At 40.5% G+C, this 16,678-nt stretch overlaps 1 protein-coding gene across 2 annotated transcripts in view; it reads left to right on the top strand.

Annotated features, from left to right (window-relative positions):
• cep162 (centrosomal protein 162) overlaps window positions 1–16,678 on the top strand; it is a 120,628-nt gene that overhangs the window by 23,347 nt on the left and 80,603 nt on the right. For both annotated transcript variants that reach the window (XM_033020791.1, XM_033020790.1), the window contains 3 exons: window positions 1,421–1,497; window positions 3,019–3,152; window positions 16,205–16,232. In XM_033020791.1, the coding sequence (XP_032876682.1) occupies window positions 1,421–1,497; window positions 3,019–3,152; window positions 16,205–16,232 (239 nt within the window). The remainder of the gene's footprint in view (window positions 1–1,420; window positions 1,498–3,018; window positions 3,153–16,204; window positions 16,233–16,678) is intronic.

Below are 16,678 nucleotides of genomic sequence, written 5' to 3'. Positions count from 1 at the left end.
AAATCCTCTTTCCATTAGGGCCAACATTCCATTAGCTTTCTTCACTGCCTGCTGTACCTGCACGCCAACATTCAGTGACTGGTGTACAAGGACACCCAGGTCTCGCTGCACCTCTCCCTTACCTAACCTAACCCCATGTTGAGATAATAATCTGCACCCTTGTTTTTGCCACCAAAGTGGATAACCTCACATTTATCTATATTATACTGCATCTGCCACGCATCTGCCCACTCACTCAACCTGTCCAGGTCACCCTGCCACCTAGCATCCTCTTCACAGTTCACACTGCCACCCAGCTTTGTGTCATCCGCAAACATGCTAGTGTTGCTCCTAATTCCCTCTTCCAAATAATTAATATATATGATAAACAGTTGCGGCCTCAACACCGAACCTTGTGGCACTCCACTCGCTACTGCCTGCCATTCTGAAAATAACCCTACTCTTTGCTTCCTGTCTGCCAACCAATTTTCTATCCGTGTCAACACCCTACCCCCAATACCATGAGCTCTAATTTTAGTCACCAGTCTCCCGTGCGGAACCTTATCAAAGGCTTTCTAAAAGTCTCGATACACTACATCCACTGGCTCCCCTTCATCCATTTTACTTGTCACATCCTCAAAAAATTCATTAAAAAATTGTCAGCTCCTTAAGAATTTTTACCTTTCCATGGAATTGCTTATTTTTTGTTGTAACTCAAGATTTTAGGCTTAGTTTTCCTAATTTCTCTTCCCATGAGTTGAGTTTAGTTTACTGTCATGTGTACCAAAGTACAGTGAAAAGCGTCTGTTGCGCGCTAAACAGCGAAAAGACAACACGTGATTACAATCGAGCCATTCATAGTATACAGATACATGATAAAGAGAATAACGTAATAACACGTGGTAAAGTCTGATTAAAGATACTCCGAGGGTCTCCAATGAGGTTGATAGTAGCTCAGGATTACTGACGTCCTATGACAAATAAGTCAAGAAAAAAGCAACAGGAGAAAGTCATTTGCTCGCTCGTATCCTTTGAGCCTTATCCACATTTCAGTGACAAAATGACTGACTACTGTTAGTTGTTCTGCAGTTAGATTCTTTCAGAAACCCTTCTGAATATCCTTTTTAATGCAGTATCTTGAGAATGTTTATAATCTGTACTTAGTGGAAATTCAAATCTATTTTATGCAGTTGACCAAACCAATACGTCAGAAGTCTTAAGCTTTAGTTATAAAATATAATTGAATATGCGATAAAAGATTTATGTATTGTTTATGATCAAGAATTATAGCCGACAAATGTACTAGAAAGTTAAGTAATTGCGGGTATTGAGTTAGTACGGAATAAGTTACTGGATAGAAATCGATGATTATGGTTCCATTATTTTGTGGTATAGTTATACGTGATAGTCCACCACATTACATTTTGTATTTTGTTTCTAGACAAGAAGATGAGTTTGCAGCATTAGAGGAGGAGGAAACAAATGAAGTTGAGTCTCCAAGACCTAAAAGTGTCACCGGTAATTAAAACATTTAGAGAAATGCTCTATGGTTTATGGATGTTGTTTGTGTGAATTAAATTAATTTGAGAAGACTGCAAACAAATTGCAAATAGTAGCTAAGAACTTGTTCACGAAATTAATTTATCTTGTTAAGGGTTCTAAAAATACCTATCTCATTGCTCAATTGTTACATCCGTGGAGTTTTCAGTAGAAGACTAGCCTTTAGAGATATAGCGTGAAAATGCAATGAGCCTGCGCCATCCAGCGATCACTCCGTACACTAGCGATATTCTACACCACTAGGGATAATTAACAATTTTACCAAAGCCAATTAACCTGCAAACTTGTACATCTTTAGAGAGTGTGGTCTGAAACAAGCGGTCACAGAGTGAGCGAACAAACTCCATACAGACAGTACCTGTAGTCAGGATTGAACCCAGGTCTCTGTTGCTGAAAGGCAGCAACTCTTCTGCTGCGCGACCGTGCCGTTCCCCCAAGAGTGGATGTTACAGGAAGAGTTAAAGTTAAAAGATCAATTTAAGAATCAAGAAATTATGTGTTGTTGATATCAGAGAACATAAAGCTAAGATCATTGCCAAGTGTTTGAAATTTTTGAGTTTTATGAATGCAAGACTTTGTTTGGGTAAGAATCACTCTTGGAGATAAAATCCAAAAATATTTTATAAAATAAATAAAAATGCCAAGGGTGACCAGAGCAATAAAATAAATTGATTGTCGTTTAAGAAAAGTATTGCATTTTGAGATATGATTGAATCATAATCTCAATATTATTTAGCAGTAACCTTGGAAACAATTGTTGGTACTGCAGTACTTCTTGGACTTCTGTGAAGGCTGAACTCTAAGATATGGGAAATCAGATGCTAATGTAGGGGCATCTGAGGAGAAACCGTTTTACACAAAGGGTGGTAGGTATATGGAATGAGCTACAAGAGGAGGTAGTTGAGGCAGGTACTATCGCAGCTTTTAAAAAAACATTTGGACAGGTACATGGATAGGATAGGTTTGGAGTGACATGGGCCAAATGCAGACAGGTGGGGCTAATGTAGATGGGGCACATAGTTCGGCATAGGCATGTTGGACCGAAAGGCCTGTTTCCGCACTGTATGACTCTCCGTGTCTAGGTATGCACTTAAAAATCTGAATAGCAGAAGCTGCATTTTAAATCTATCTGCACATGGCAAATAAATTCTTTAAATATTATCGGGAAATTAAAATGTGTTGCCATAATAATCAATTCATTTGGAATCTCACATATTTGATCATCTTCAATGTGATCTGGGCCCTTGTTTAGTGGTGCGCACTACTGAATATGCAACCTTAGTTTATGAAATGCTGCAGCCAGGTTTATGTAAAGGCAATGTTAGTCTAAATACAATGCAAGACTGGAAAGAAGTATCCTTGAAACAGTGCACATTGTTTACTCTTCTCTGGTTGTACAAATCCTTTCACTAACAAACATTTTGATTTGGAAGTGTGTATGATATCTGCAGAATAAATTTTGTTCTGAATTTTGAACAGCTTCAAGACACTATAGTGAAGATTTTGAAGAGGATTCTGTTCAGATTGGTGAAGAATTTGAATCAAATAATAATATAACGAAAGCTAAATATATTCTAGATGGCAATGAAGATGCAAGAGAAGCCAAAGAACAGGTAACCATGTTATAAATTTGAATTTTTACCAAGTATAGTCATGTGATTTAGGTTGCAAATCATTTTGTTGAAAAGTACTTCGATTAGATGGATGCAATAGTCAATATTTGCTCTGTAGTAGGGCCTAGTCAGACCTCCATTTGTAAAGCATATCGGTCAGTGTGATCGTCAACTCATTCTAAAGTACTTGCTCTTTGTTTTTTTTTGGGGAACCAATAATGCAGAGTAAAGGTTTAGGAAGGAATGGCAGATGCTGCGTTACACAAAATACTGGAGTAACTAAGCGGGACAGGCAGCATCTCTGGAGAGAGGAATGGATGATGTTTCAGGTCGAGACCCTTCTTCAGACATTACCAGACATTAGTCAGGGTAGAGGGAGATAAATAGATAAGGAAGTGTAAGGTGTGAAAATAGGACAAAGGGAATGAAACTTAAGGAAAATGTAGAATGGATCGCTGGGAGAAGTTAACAACAAAGCAAACAGATAAAATGTAGTAGGAGACAGTAAGACTGGTCGGAGAACTAGTAAGAGGAAGGGATGGAGAGAGGGAAAGAAAGGATTACTTGAAGTTAGAGAAGCCAAAGTTCATACCACTGGGTTGTAAGCTGCCCAAGCAAAATATGAGGTGCTGTTCGTCCAATTTGCGCTAGGCCTCACTCTGACAATGAAGGAGGCCCAGGACAGAAAGGTCAGTGTGGGAATGGGAGGGGAGTTAAAGTGTTAAACACCCAGGAAATCAGATAGGCTTAGGTAGATTGAGCGGAGGTATTCAGTGAAACGATTGCCGAGCCTTCGCCTGATCTCACCGATATATAGGAGTCCACACCTGGAACAACGGATACAGTATATGAGGTTGGAGGAGGTGCAAGTGAACCTCTTGCAGAGTAAGGGGACATCTTGTGGCTCATTATGCCACGACATCATATGTAAATTCTGCTTGTGAACTTTTTCCTAATATATGTATTTTGAGGGAGGCAATAAACTAGTACGATCTACAGTCTAATTGAATAGCCTTAGCAGAATGAATAGCCACCAATTTAGTTTTAGAGATACAGCGCAGAAACAGGCCCTTCGGCCCACCGAGTCCTTACTGACCAGCAATCCCCGCACACTAGGACAATTTACATTTATACCAAGCCAATTAACCTACAAACCTGTATGTCTTCGGAGTGTTGGAGGAAACCGAAGATCTTGAAGAAAACCCACGCAGGCTACGGGGAGATGGTTAAAAACTCCGTACAGAGAGCACCTGTAGTCGGGATCGAACCAGGGTCTCCGGTGTTGCAAGCGCTGTAAGGGAGCAACTCTACCATGTTGGGGCTGGTGCTCCGGGTGGTGTCCTCGAAGTGGCGGGATCTATGTGAATTTGTGATTTGATGCCTGCCATCTAGGGCGGGTTGGGGGTGGGGTCCATGTGTACACGTGATAGGTGTGGCCCGCCATCTGCTCACCGACATGTTTCCTGGCCCCTATGCAGAACAAGGTTGCCGACTCCTGTCCTGCACTCTCATCTATACCACAGATTACTGTGTCATGGAGCACGGAAACAGGCCATTCAGCCCAATTGGTCCATGCTGACCATGATGCCCCATCTACGTTGGTCCCACGTACCTGCAATATGACTATTTCCCTCTATACCGTCCCTATCCATGTTGTACATCGGCAAAATCAAGCATAGACTCTGGTGCCGTTTTGCCTGCTGGATCACCTGGTTGCTAACCATTTTAACTCTCTTCCCATTCCCATACTGACTGTTCTGTGCTGGACCTCCTCCATTGCCAGAGCGAGGTCACATGCAAACTGGAGGAGCAACATTTCGTATTCCATTTGGGTAGCTTACAACCCAAGGGTATGAATATTGTTTAAGAAGGAACTGCAGATGCTGGAAAATCGAAGGTAGACAAAAGTGCTGGAGAAACTCAGCGGGTACGGCAGCGGCAGCATCTATGGAGCGAAGGAAATAGGCACCCCATAGGCAACGCTTCGGGCCGAAACCCTTCTTCAGACTGAATATTGAATGCTTCAATTTTAGACAACTACCCATAACCCTCTCCTCTCTTCCCCCACTCCCCTCCCTTACCTGTGCCGTACCTGGACTCGCTCCCATTTCTACCCTCCCCCTCCCCTTCCACCTATATTTCTTCCTCTAGCTTCACAATTTGCAACTTCGATCCTTTTCGTCTCACAGCTACTGTATATTCATCTCTGGCCTTTGTTTAACCATCTGTCTATGAGAAAACCCTCCTCATCTTTATCAACCCATTATCTATTTGTAGGGAGGAACTACAAATGTTGGTTTACACCAAAAATAGACACAAAGTGCAGACCCTTTGGGTGTCATCTGCGAACCTACTAGTCATACGTATAACAATCCCGTCCAAATTATTGATGCAGTTTAAAAACAAGGAATGATTCCCATCACTGATCCGTGCAGTAATTGCTAATCACGCACTTGCAATCACAAAAACAATCCTGCTTCCTATTACCAAGCTAATTTTGGATCCAGTTTGCCACTTAATGGAAATGTTGCCTGGACTCAAGGGTCGGAGCTTTCGGGAGAGGTGTGAGTAGACTGAGACTCTATTCCTTGCAGTTCAGAAGGATGAGGGGTGATCTTATGGAGGTGTATAAAATCATGAGAGGAATATAACGGTTAGATGCATAGAGTCTCTTGCCCAGAGTAGGAATTGAGGACAAAGGTTTAAGGGAAAGGGGAGAAGATTTAATAGGAATCTGAGGGGTAACTTTTTCATACAAAGGGTGGTGGGTATATGGAACGAGTTGCCAGAGGAGGTAGTTGACGCAGTGACTATCCCAATGTTTAAGACCAGACAGGTACATGCATAGGACAGGTTTGGAAGGATATGGGCCAAGCGCAGGCAGGCGGGACTAGTGTAGCTGGGACATGTTGGCCAGTGTGGGCAAGTTGAGCCGAAGGGCCTGTTTCCACACTGTGTAACTATGAGTCTAATAGGGAAGTACTTGATTGCACTGGGGAGTAGGTCAAGGAATGTTTCTGTGACATTTCATGGAATGGAGCATTCCAGCAATTAGGTATAACTGGATAGGCTGAGTTTGTTCAAAATATATAATGCTCTTAGACTCTACTTGGCAGTCAGGATGTGTTCCTGAGAACTAATGGGATTGGTGATATCGGACTAATGGGATTGGTGTTGCCAATAACACTGCTCTGCTGAGAACAATGGCTCTTTTAGCAGCCTGTAACACAACTGTTAAGTAGAGAAGTCACAAGCTGGGGAGAGTTGTGTGGCCAAACAAAGAGAGAGGAGACGTAACATGCATAATATCCAACAGTACTTAATGAGAGAGACCATCGAATCTGGGCTCTCTGTTCAACACATGGAGCAAGTGCTGCCGGTCCCCAGCTTGCACCTGGCACACTAGCTTATTCTAACTAGTGTTTTTTAAACTAATTAATAAATTCAATTGCATTTGTGAAATCAATAAAACTGGCCAGGTAATCCAAAATCAAGATGATGAAATGATTACATTTTTCTCTTATTTATGTTCTTCAGATATTAGATACACGTTTGTCTATATATTCATTGGACTTCGGCTCTGGGCATTGTTATGTGAGCAGTTGATAGGTGTACTTTAGTAGATAAGTGAGCATTTTACTCCCTGTTCCTAATTGCCCTTGAGAAAGGGGTGAATTAAGATATTTAAAGAAAATTAAAATTAAATTATTTGAAAATAAAATTAAGAATTAATAAATTTAGGTAAGTAATTTAATTTAATCAAGTAGGTTTACTTGATATTTTTTGGTGTGATATTCAAGTTTTAGATTAGTTGGATTATTTGAAACCTGTTTTGTTCTTAGTGGAACAATCAGATGAGAGCACAATGTTTCTGTGTGCCATTTGTCTGCATTTTATCTAAGAACTGCATGCATACACTGACCACAGGCATGCACGCAGTGTGCTTGTATATATTTGATCTAGATCCTGCATATAACATATGAACAGGTCCTTTGGCCCAACCCATCCATGCCGACCTAGTTATCCATCCCCGCTAGTCCCATTTGCCCATATTTGACCCATCCCCCTCTAAACCTTTCCTATTTGTGACATAACATGTGGAGGGTGTTGAGCATACATTGTGACATCAAATGTACATTTTGATGTAACTTGTGTAAGATTCTTTTGTGCAGTTGAAGCCCACAAACAATGTGGACTACTGGCCCTGTGACACCTCTTTCCCTGGAACGAAATGGAACAAATAAAATGTGTCTAAGTATGTGGAGAAACTATGTTTTTCCATTCAGTGATTACCACGACTATGGCAGTCCTAAATGTAGTTGGGCCTTCGGGTTAAAGTTTTATCTAGGCCACCTCAGTGACAATAATGCAAAATTCGCTGCCAGGCTGTATAGTGAGGCTTCAAGCCACACCATTGGAATAAGGGATAAATGGCCACCAGTTGAGATGAAAATATTAATCGTGCGATAAGTGGTCGAAATTGCCTACAACAGAATGAAAAGAAAAGGAGAACACTAAGTTGTGAGATCTGTGAAAATCTAGCAGGTGAATTCAATGGCATAAACTACGTATAACCTTAAAATGAAAAAAACAAGTCTAGTGAAGGTACGGTGTTGCTATGGTAATGGAATGGTTGAGACCGATTCAACAATGTTGGAGCTGGATAAGACATCAGAATGGTTGTTGTAGCTGCACTAGATGGAAAGCCAGAGTTCATCAGTCAAATATAATTCCAGGAATTATTAGGAGGCGTGTGTTTTACATTTTTAGTAAGCGTGTTTTTTCAAATGAGTGGCCATGTACTTGGATAGCAGAATGGGCCAATTTTTCAGCTGTATTCTTTTATTCTTGTACATTCATATGCTTCTGAGAGAACTTGGACCTGCAAAGCATCTGAAGGAACGGGAAACAAATCTTGAGCATAAACAACAGCTAAAATTAGAGACGGGGCATGGTGTTTAGAAATGTAAAGATTTGTTGTGTTGAATTTTCAGATTAGTTGTTCATCTGTCCTTAGTTTCATCCTGCTTTTCTCTTCATATATAACTCTTTGCTAGGTAGTGGACACTTTCAGTAAATGTACAAATGGTCTGTATTAAATAGCCAAAGAGATGTATTAAACAAATGTACAGTGCCCTCCATCCTTTTTGGGACAAAGACCCATCATTTATTTATTTGCCTCGGTACTCTACAATTTGAGATTTGTAATAGAAAAAACCACATGTGGTTAAAGTGCACATAGTCAGATTTTAATAAAGGCCATTTTATACATTTTGGTTTCACCATGTAGAAATTACAGCTGTGTTTATACATAGTCCCCCCTTTTCAGGGCACCATAATGTTTGGGTCACAGTAGTGTCATGTAAATGAAAGTAGTCATGTTTAGAATTTGTTGCATATCATTTGAATGCAATGACTGCTTGAAGTCTACGATTCATGGACATCACCAGGTGCTGGGTGTCTTCTCTGATGATGCTCTGCCAGGCCTGTCTTTAGCTTATGCTTGTAGCCATCTTCAGCTTATGCTTGTATTTGGGGGCTAGTCCCCTTCAGATTAAAAGACATGCTCAATTGGGTTCAGATCGAGTAATTGACTTGGCCACTCAATAATTTACCATTATTTAGCTTTGAAAAACTCCTTTGTTGATTTAGCAGTATGTTTGGGATCATTGTCTTGCTGTAGAATGAACCACTGGGCAATGAGTTTTGAGGCGTCTGTTTGAACTTGAGCAGATAGGATGTGTCTATACACTTCGAAATTCATTATGCTACTACCATCAGCAATTGTGTCTTTTTTTTCTTCTTTTTTTTTTCACTTAAATTTTTATTGATTTTTAAGAGATATTTTCAAAACAGTGCAACACCATCACCATAAATAAAACAAAGTAAGAAAAACAGCAATCAAAATAAAAAAATAAGTAGATCAGGGGAAAAAAAAAAAAGAAGTAAATAGATTAAAAAATTGGAATAAGACCGTGTGGTTCACTTACCAAATTAAAAAAAGAAAAAACATTACATTGATTAGTTATCTGGAGATAATTCAACATTCATACATACATACCATCTAGTTCTATATAACGCAATCATCCCATATCTAGCTCGGCATTTATCTAATTGGTGTCATGGCTCAAATAAACAGTCCATTTTTCCCAGATCTTCTCAAATGAATTCTCCTTGACTCTCAAGGAATATGTCAATTTCTCCATATTAAAGATGTCTCACACAATTTCAAACCACTGTTCCTGTTTCGGACTTTTTTCATTAAGCCACTGCCTGGTAATGGCCTTCTTACTTGCTGCAAGCAAAACTTTAATCAAATATGTATCTTCTATTTTTACACTATCTTTAATACGCCCCAGATACATCACAGGGCAGGTATTTGGGATTTTATAACCCAAGATATTATTTACAGCTGCATTAACATTTTCCCAGTATGGCCTTATCTTTACACAGTTCCAGTAAATATGCGAGTGGTCTGCCTCCGTACTCCCACACAGCCTCCAACAGTGTTGTTGGACAGCAAGTTGTCTGCTTTTTATTTTGGGTGTTATAAAAAAGCGAGATAGATTCTTCCAGCAAAATTCTCTCCATACTAGTGAGCTTGTGGATGAACATTGTGTTTCACACATTTGATACCATTCTTCTTCTGTTATTTGAATCTTTAATTCTGCTTCCCATTTTGTTTTTATGTAGAGCGTTGATTCTCCCCCGCTTTCCACCAGAGCTTGGTAGAAAGCAGAGATGACCCGAGACCCCTTCTGTTTGTATGCATCCACAATCACCTTGATCACATTATTTGAAGTTTCATCTAGTTCTGGCCTTATCTCTTTTATAAAGTAGTCTCTTAATTGCAAGTATCTAAAAAAATCTTTGTTTTCGAGACCCTACTTTGACTTTAAATCTTGGAAGCTCATAAACTCGCCATTTTCTGAAACTGTATACATTGCCGTTATGCCTTTTTGTGCCCATTCTTTGAATTTTGAATCATACACCCCTGGCTTAAACTTTGAGTCATATGCGAACCACTTCAATGCGTGAACCCCTCTTTTTAATTTGTATTTTTCCACTATAACATTCCATATTTCTAACGTAAATGCTACTATTGGATCCATAGCATGTCTCAAAGCCCCTTGTCTCCCACCAAAATCTGGGTCTGGTAACCCTGTATCTCCCTTTCCATTTCTTTCCATCGAGATTCATAATCAGGTCTACACCAACAAGCCAGAGGTCTGAGTTGAGCTGCATAAAAGTATTCCCTCAGATTTGGTAAAGCCATTCCACCCTTGCTTTTTGGCAGTTGAAGTGTTGTTAGTTTTATTCTTGGTTTTTTGCTATTCCAAATGAATCTAGAGATCATTTTATCCCAGGCTATGAATTTATCTCGGGGAACATTAATTGGGAGAGATTGGAATAAATATAGTAGTTTAGGTAGGATATTCATTTTTACCTTTTGTATTCTGGCACTGAAGTCTAGAGGAAGGGTCGACCACCTCTCAATATCATTTTTGATGTTTTCTTCAATTTTGTTATAATTAGTTTCAAAAAGTTGCAAAGTGTTTTGGTTATAGTTACACCAAGATACTGCATCATTTTAGAGTTCCAGTTCAGATTATATGCATCTCTGATTTGTTGGGATGGAGAATAATTAAATGAAATAATTTGTATTTTTGTTATATTCAATTTATACCCTGAGTAGTATCCATATGTTTCAAATAGGTTCATTAGATTTGGGAGACATATATCTGGTCGTTCAAGAAAAATAATGATATCATCAGCGAAAAGACCAATTATATGTTCTTTCCCCCCTATTTTGACCCCCTGCAGGTCTTCTCTCTGCCATTGCTTGTGCTAAGGGTTCAATATACAAAACAAAGAGAGTAGGAGAAAGACAGCATCCTTGCCTTGTGCCCCTCTCTAACTGGATCCTTTTTGATATGTTTCCAGTTACCTTAATCCTAGCTGTAGGCTCCTGATATATTGTTTTAATACACCGAATTGCATCTTCATTGAAACCAAATCTCCTCAGTATTTCATATAAGAATACCCAACTAACACTATCAAAGGCTGTTTCTGCATCTAAACTGACCAGGACCATATTTGCACCCTTTTTTTTAGCATTATCCACAATGTGGAGGGTTCTTCTAATATTATCCTGTGTTTGACGCCCCCGAATAAATCCAGTTTGGTCTTCATTAATCAGATCTGGTACAAAAGTCTCGAGTCATTTGCAAATGATTGAGGTAAATAGTTTGTAGTCTACATTTAAAATTGAGATTGGCCCGAAATTTTTACATTGCTCTTTGTCTTTGCCTTCCTTGGGTAAAATGGTAATAATTGCTTCCTTCCATGATGGGGGAGCCCTGCCCTCTTTAAGGGTCCAGTTAAAGCAAGACAGGAGCAGAGGTGTTAGCTCTTTCTTAAAGGCCTTGTACCATTCTGGTGGAAACCCATCGCTGCCTGGTGATTTACTAGCCTTGAGTCTACTGATTGCAGCTTCCAGCTCCTTAACCGTAAATTGTGACGTAATGGTATTATTTTGTGTCTCACCAATGGATGGCAGATCAAGTGAGTTAAGAAAACTTCTCATTGTCCTTTCGTCAGCTGATGGTGGTTTAGAATAGAGTTTCTTATAGTATTCTTCAAATATTCTTTCAATCTCATCTGGCTCATGTGATAATTGATTGGTTTTAGGATCTCTTATTTTATGAATTGTATTAGAGGCCTGCTTTGGAGTCTGGCCAGGAGTCTAGTTGCTTTTGGACCTGCTTCATAATAGGTCTGCTTTACGACTCTTGCCCTTTTTTCCATATCTCCCCTGAGGATCTCATCCATCTCCCCCTTTTTTCCTTAATCTGTTTTAGTACCAACTGACCCTGTATGTTTTTATGTTTTTTCTCCAATTCTTTCAGTTTTTCTACTTTATGTTCATACATAGCTAGCCGGGCCTTTTTTTGTGATGATGTCAGGGCGATCAGCTTTCCACGTATAACTGCCTTCATAGCATCCCACAGTATTACAGGATCCACATCCCCGTTATCATTCTCTTCTATGTACCTTTTTATCTCTTCCCTTATTTGTTCCACATTTGCCTTATTATTCAAAATACCCACATTGAGCCTCCAAACAGTATTTCTTTTTCTACTATTCAGGTGTACTGTCAAGCTGATCGCACTGTGATCAGATACATCTGCCACCCCGATTTTACACTCTGTGATCCTGTGACTTTCACCCGTATTCATTAAAAAGTAGTCAATCCTGGAGTAGACTGAGTGAGGTACTGAATAGTGTGTGTAGTCCCTTTCTAAAGGGTGAAGTTCTCTCCAAACATCAATTAGGCTCATTTCCTGTACTGATGTGTTAATAAACTTGGTCAGATGCATCTTGGGTTTTTTTAGGCTTGTTGTATCCAAATTATGATTCATGACCACATTGAAGTCCCCTCCACATATCAAAATACCTTCAGTCTCTAAAGCAATAATGTCAAACAGAGTTTTGAAAAAACATTTGGTACTCTCTGGGGGGGCATATACATTGATCAGTGTCACGACTTTGTTTTCCAACTTTCCTTTAACTAATACATACCTTCCCTCTTTGTCCCTGACTTCTTTATGGCATTCAAATTGGACTGCATTTGTAATAAGGATAGCCACTCCCCTCTTTTGGCTAGTTTTATAGGAACTATAAAATGCATTTCTAAAGCCAAAGCGTTTTAGTTTCTCATGTTCTTGTTGAGGCAGGTGGGTTTCTTGTAAAAATAGTACCTGGGACTTTTCTTTTTTCAGTTTAGCCAGGACCTTGCTCCTTTTAACTGGATTATTCATCCCATTTACATTGAGTGACACCAATTTGATAGTATTACGTGACATTTAATTTACCTACTCCTGTCTTGCATTCATAAATCTCCAGATAACTTGAAACTGTGCAGGTCTGAACATCTGGACAACATGTGCCAAATAAAAAAAAGAAAAGAAAAGAAAAAACAGTTGACTTCCAAGTAAGGGTGATTCCTTTCCACCCTGAGTCTCACTCTCACCATCGACGGCACCACTGTCTCCCCATCTCCCCAGGCCCGCAACCTTGGCGTGATCTTTGATTCCACCCTCTCCCTTGAGCCTCACATCCGCCATGTCATTAAAACCTCCTTCTTTCATCTCCGCAACATCGCCAAACTCAGACCCTCTCTCACACCTCCCGCTGCTGAAAGACTCATCCATGCCTTCATCTCCTCCCGACTGGACTACTGCAACTCACTTCTCCTTGGCATCAGCTCCACCTACATCAACCGACTCCAACTGGTCCAGAACGCAGCCACCCGACTCATCACCCACACCAAATCCTGGCATCACATCACTCCAGTCCTCAAACAACTTCACTGGCTTCCCATCTCCCACCGGATCAACTACAAAATCCTGATCCTCACCTACAAAGCCCTCCACCATCTGGCCCCCCCATATCTCACTGACCTCCTCTCCCCCTACCAACCCTCACGGTCCCTCAGATCCACATCAGCCGGCTCCTCTCCATCCACAAATCCAACCTCCGCAGTTTTGGGGACAGAGCCTTCTCCAGGGCAGCTCCCAGGCTCTGGAACTCCCTCCCCCAACTGATCCGCAATTCCGTGTCCCTCACCATCTTCCAGTCCCGCCTCAAGACCCATCTCTTCACCTCTGCTTATCCTTAGCCCCACGTCCCCCTCCCTTTTCATCTGTGCATTAATTGCCTCATATTGTGTTTTGTATTGAATTCTGTCTTTACTTTGTGTACTAGTCATGTCTACTATTTATTTCATTCCCCTTACATGTTTTTCCTCTACCTGCTAAATTTTTGTAAGGTGTCCTTGAGACTCTTGAAAGGCGCCCATAAATAAAATGTATTATTATTATTATTGAGTCCCCGTTGGCAGGTATAGGGGAAAGCCTCCTCCCAGAGGGCCCTCACTAGAGGTGAAACACTCCATTTCACGCATCCTAGTATCATCCAACGTCACCCGGTAGCACTTATTTTTTAGTCCAAAAGAATTTGTGACACTATAAAAGCTAGTTGGGTGGGGTCTGCTCAGACTCCTGTAGTCGCTCTCTTGCTGTCTCACTCTCATCTTCGCTCCTCTTTCCAACTCTCTGCCATGTCAAAGCCTGGAGAAGACGCTCCATCTCTGGGTCCGCCCGCTCCTCAGCGCTGTAATCAGGTGTCTCCACGGAGTAGCCTCTCCTCCTCAATTCCTGCGCTGCGTCTTGTGCACTATGATATGTGCATGTTCCAGAGTCCCAGGGAATACGCATCTTGTCCAGCGGGGTCTGGAAGCGGACACCTCTCTCCTTCAGGGCCCTCTTTATTCCCTTATATGCCTTCTGGACAACCTCCGTTGCATAGTTGTGGTCAAATGATAGACGTCGCCCGTCAATCATTATCTTCTTTCCCCAGGCCTTTTTCAATACCATTTCTTTGGTATTAAACTCCAGGAAATTTACCACTATAGACCTAGGTGGTGAATTACCATCCGGTTTGCGAGCCAAAGCTCTGTGCGCATGCTGGATCCGTACGTTGGTGTCCGTTGTTATTACGAGTTCAGTTTTTAAAAGTTGCTCCACAAATTCAGACATAAATTTGCCTTCTTTCTCTTCAGTTACGCCGTAGATGCGAATGTTATTTCGTCTAGACCGTCCTTCCAAATCAGTCCGTTTTTCTTGCATGGCTTTCTGTTTTTTCATAGATTTAAACAGCACATTTTTCACAGCCATGTTAATTGTCTCAGCCTCTTCAATTCGTGCTTCAGCTTTGTTTAGTCTAGTTTCATGGGCGTGGATTTGTTTGGAGTTTGCAGAAAGTTTATGATAAATTTCTTGCTTCAGTACTCTGAGTTCGGTTTTCATGTCTTCTTTGATTTCTTCTTTAAATTTATGTAAGTCCACTTTATATTCAGCCCTGAAGTCATGTATTTCCTTACTGATATTGTGTAGCATTGAGCGCACGGTTTCTGCTGAGTCATCTTTTGAGCTTTGAGCTTTGTCCATCTCCGGTGAATTCTTTCTTTCTCGTCCGTCACGTTTCTTTTGACTTCTAGTTGACTTCCCCCACTCATTCCAAAACAGAAAACAATGAATTATGTAGCAATTAGTGAATTAAGGGAGGCTAATTTTAAACTTGCTATCGGGAGCTCGAAATTAAGCAGCCATCTGCTTGCGTTGCCACCGGAAGCTCTCCTGTGAGCAATTGTGTCTTCAATGGCGATAAGTGAGCCAATACCTTCAGCAGCCATACATGCCCGGGCCATAACACCCCCACCACCGTGTTTCACACATTAGGTGGCATCCATGAACTTTGGATCTTGGGCAGTTCCTCTCTGCACCGTACTTTGCTCTTGCCATCACTCTGATATGTTAATCTTCGTCTCATCTGTCCACAAGACCTTTTTCCAGAACTGTGGTTGCTCTTTTAAGCACTTCTTGGCAAACTGTAACCCGACCATACTATTTTTGCGGCTAACCAGTGGTTTGCATCTTGCAGTGTAGCCTCTGTATTTCTTGGTGATTAGTAAGCTCTCTTTCTTCTTAATGATGTTCCAAACAGTTGATTTTGGTAAGCCTTTGGTTTGGCTGATGTCTCTAACAGTTTTATTCTTGTTTCTCAATCTCATAATGGCTTCTTTGACTTTCTTTGGCACAACTTTGGTCCTCATGTTGATAAACAGCAATAAAAGTTTCCAAGGGTGATGGAAAGACTGGAGGAAAGACTAGGTGCTGAGAGCTCTTATACCTGAATTAAGGAGGCAATTAAACACCCGTGAAGCCAAACATTATGGTGCCCTGAAATGGGGGACTATGTATAAACACAGCTGTCATTTCTACATGGTGAAACCAAAATGTATAAAAATGGCCTTTATTAAAATCTGACAATGTGCACTTTAACCATGTGCTTTTTTTCTATTACAAATCTCAAATTGTGGAGTACAGAGGCAAATAAATAAATGGATGGGTCTTTGTCCCAGACATAATTGAAGGCACTGTATGTGCTGTTTGAAATAACCAAATTAATCTGCATTACTTTTATTTTAGGAAGTAAAGCCAGGCATGCTAGCAAAAGGTAAGCATTTCCCTTTATATTTCTAGAATCATTGACACCTGAATATTTCCCATTTTTGTTTAAATTTTACTGATGTAAGTGGCTGTTTGCAAACTGATCGAAACGTTACCAATGTACAAGGTAAAGATGACACTTGTATTTCTCAAGTTCTTTGAATGTATTCAATTGTCATTGGTGCTAGGTAATTATATGTTGTTAGACATCATTGTCACCAGCCCAGGTTCCTTCTCTAAATAAAAATATAGGTCTTGCAAGATATTTGAATCTTTTGCAATTTGCGTCGCTTCAGTCAGTTTATTTTGGAAACCCTACCATGAAGCAGCAGTGACTGCACCAAGTGATGGAGGGAAAGATTTAATAGGGATCAGACTTTTTCACAATAAAAGGGTGGTGTGTGTATGGAACAAGCTGTCAGAGGAGTTAGTTGAGGCAGGTACTATTGCAAT

Source organism: Amblyraja radiata, chromosome 5, assembly GCF_010909765.2.
Source record: "Amblyraja radiata isolate CabotCenter1 chromosome 5, sAmbRad1.1.pri, whole genome shotgun sequence".
NCBI classification, from domain to species: Eukaryota; Metazoa; Chordata; class Chondrichthyes; order Rajiformes; family Rajidae; genus Amblyraja; species Amblyraja radiata.
This window is presented reverse-complemented; position numbering and strand designations above follow the sequence as displayed.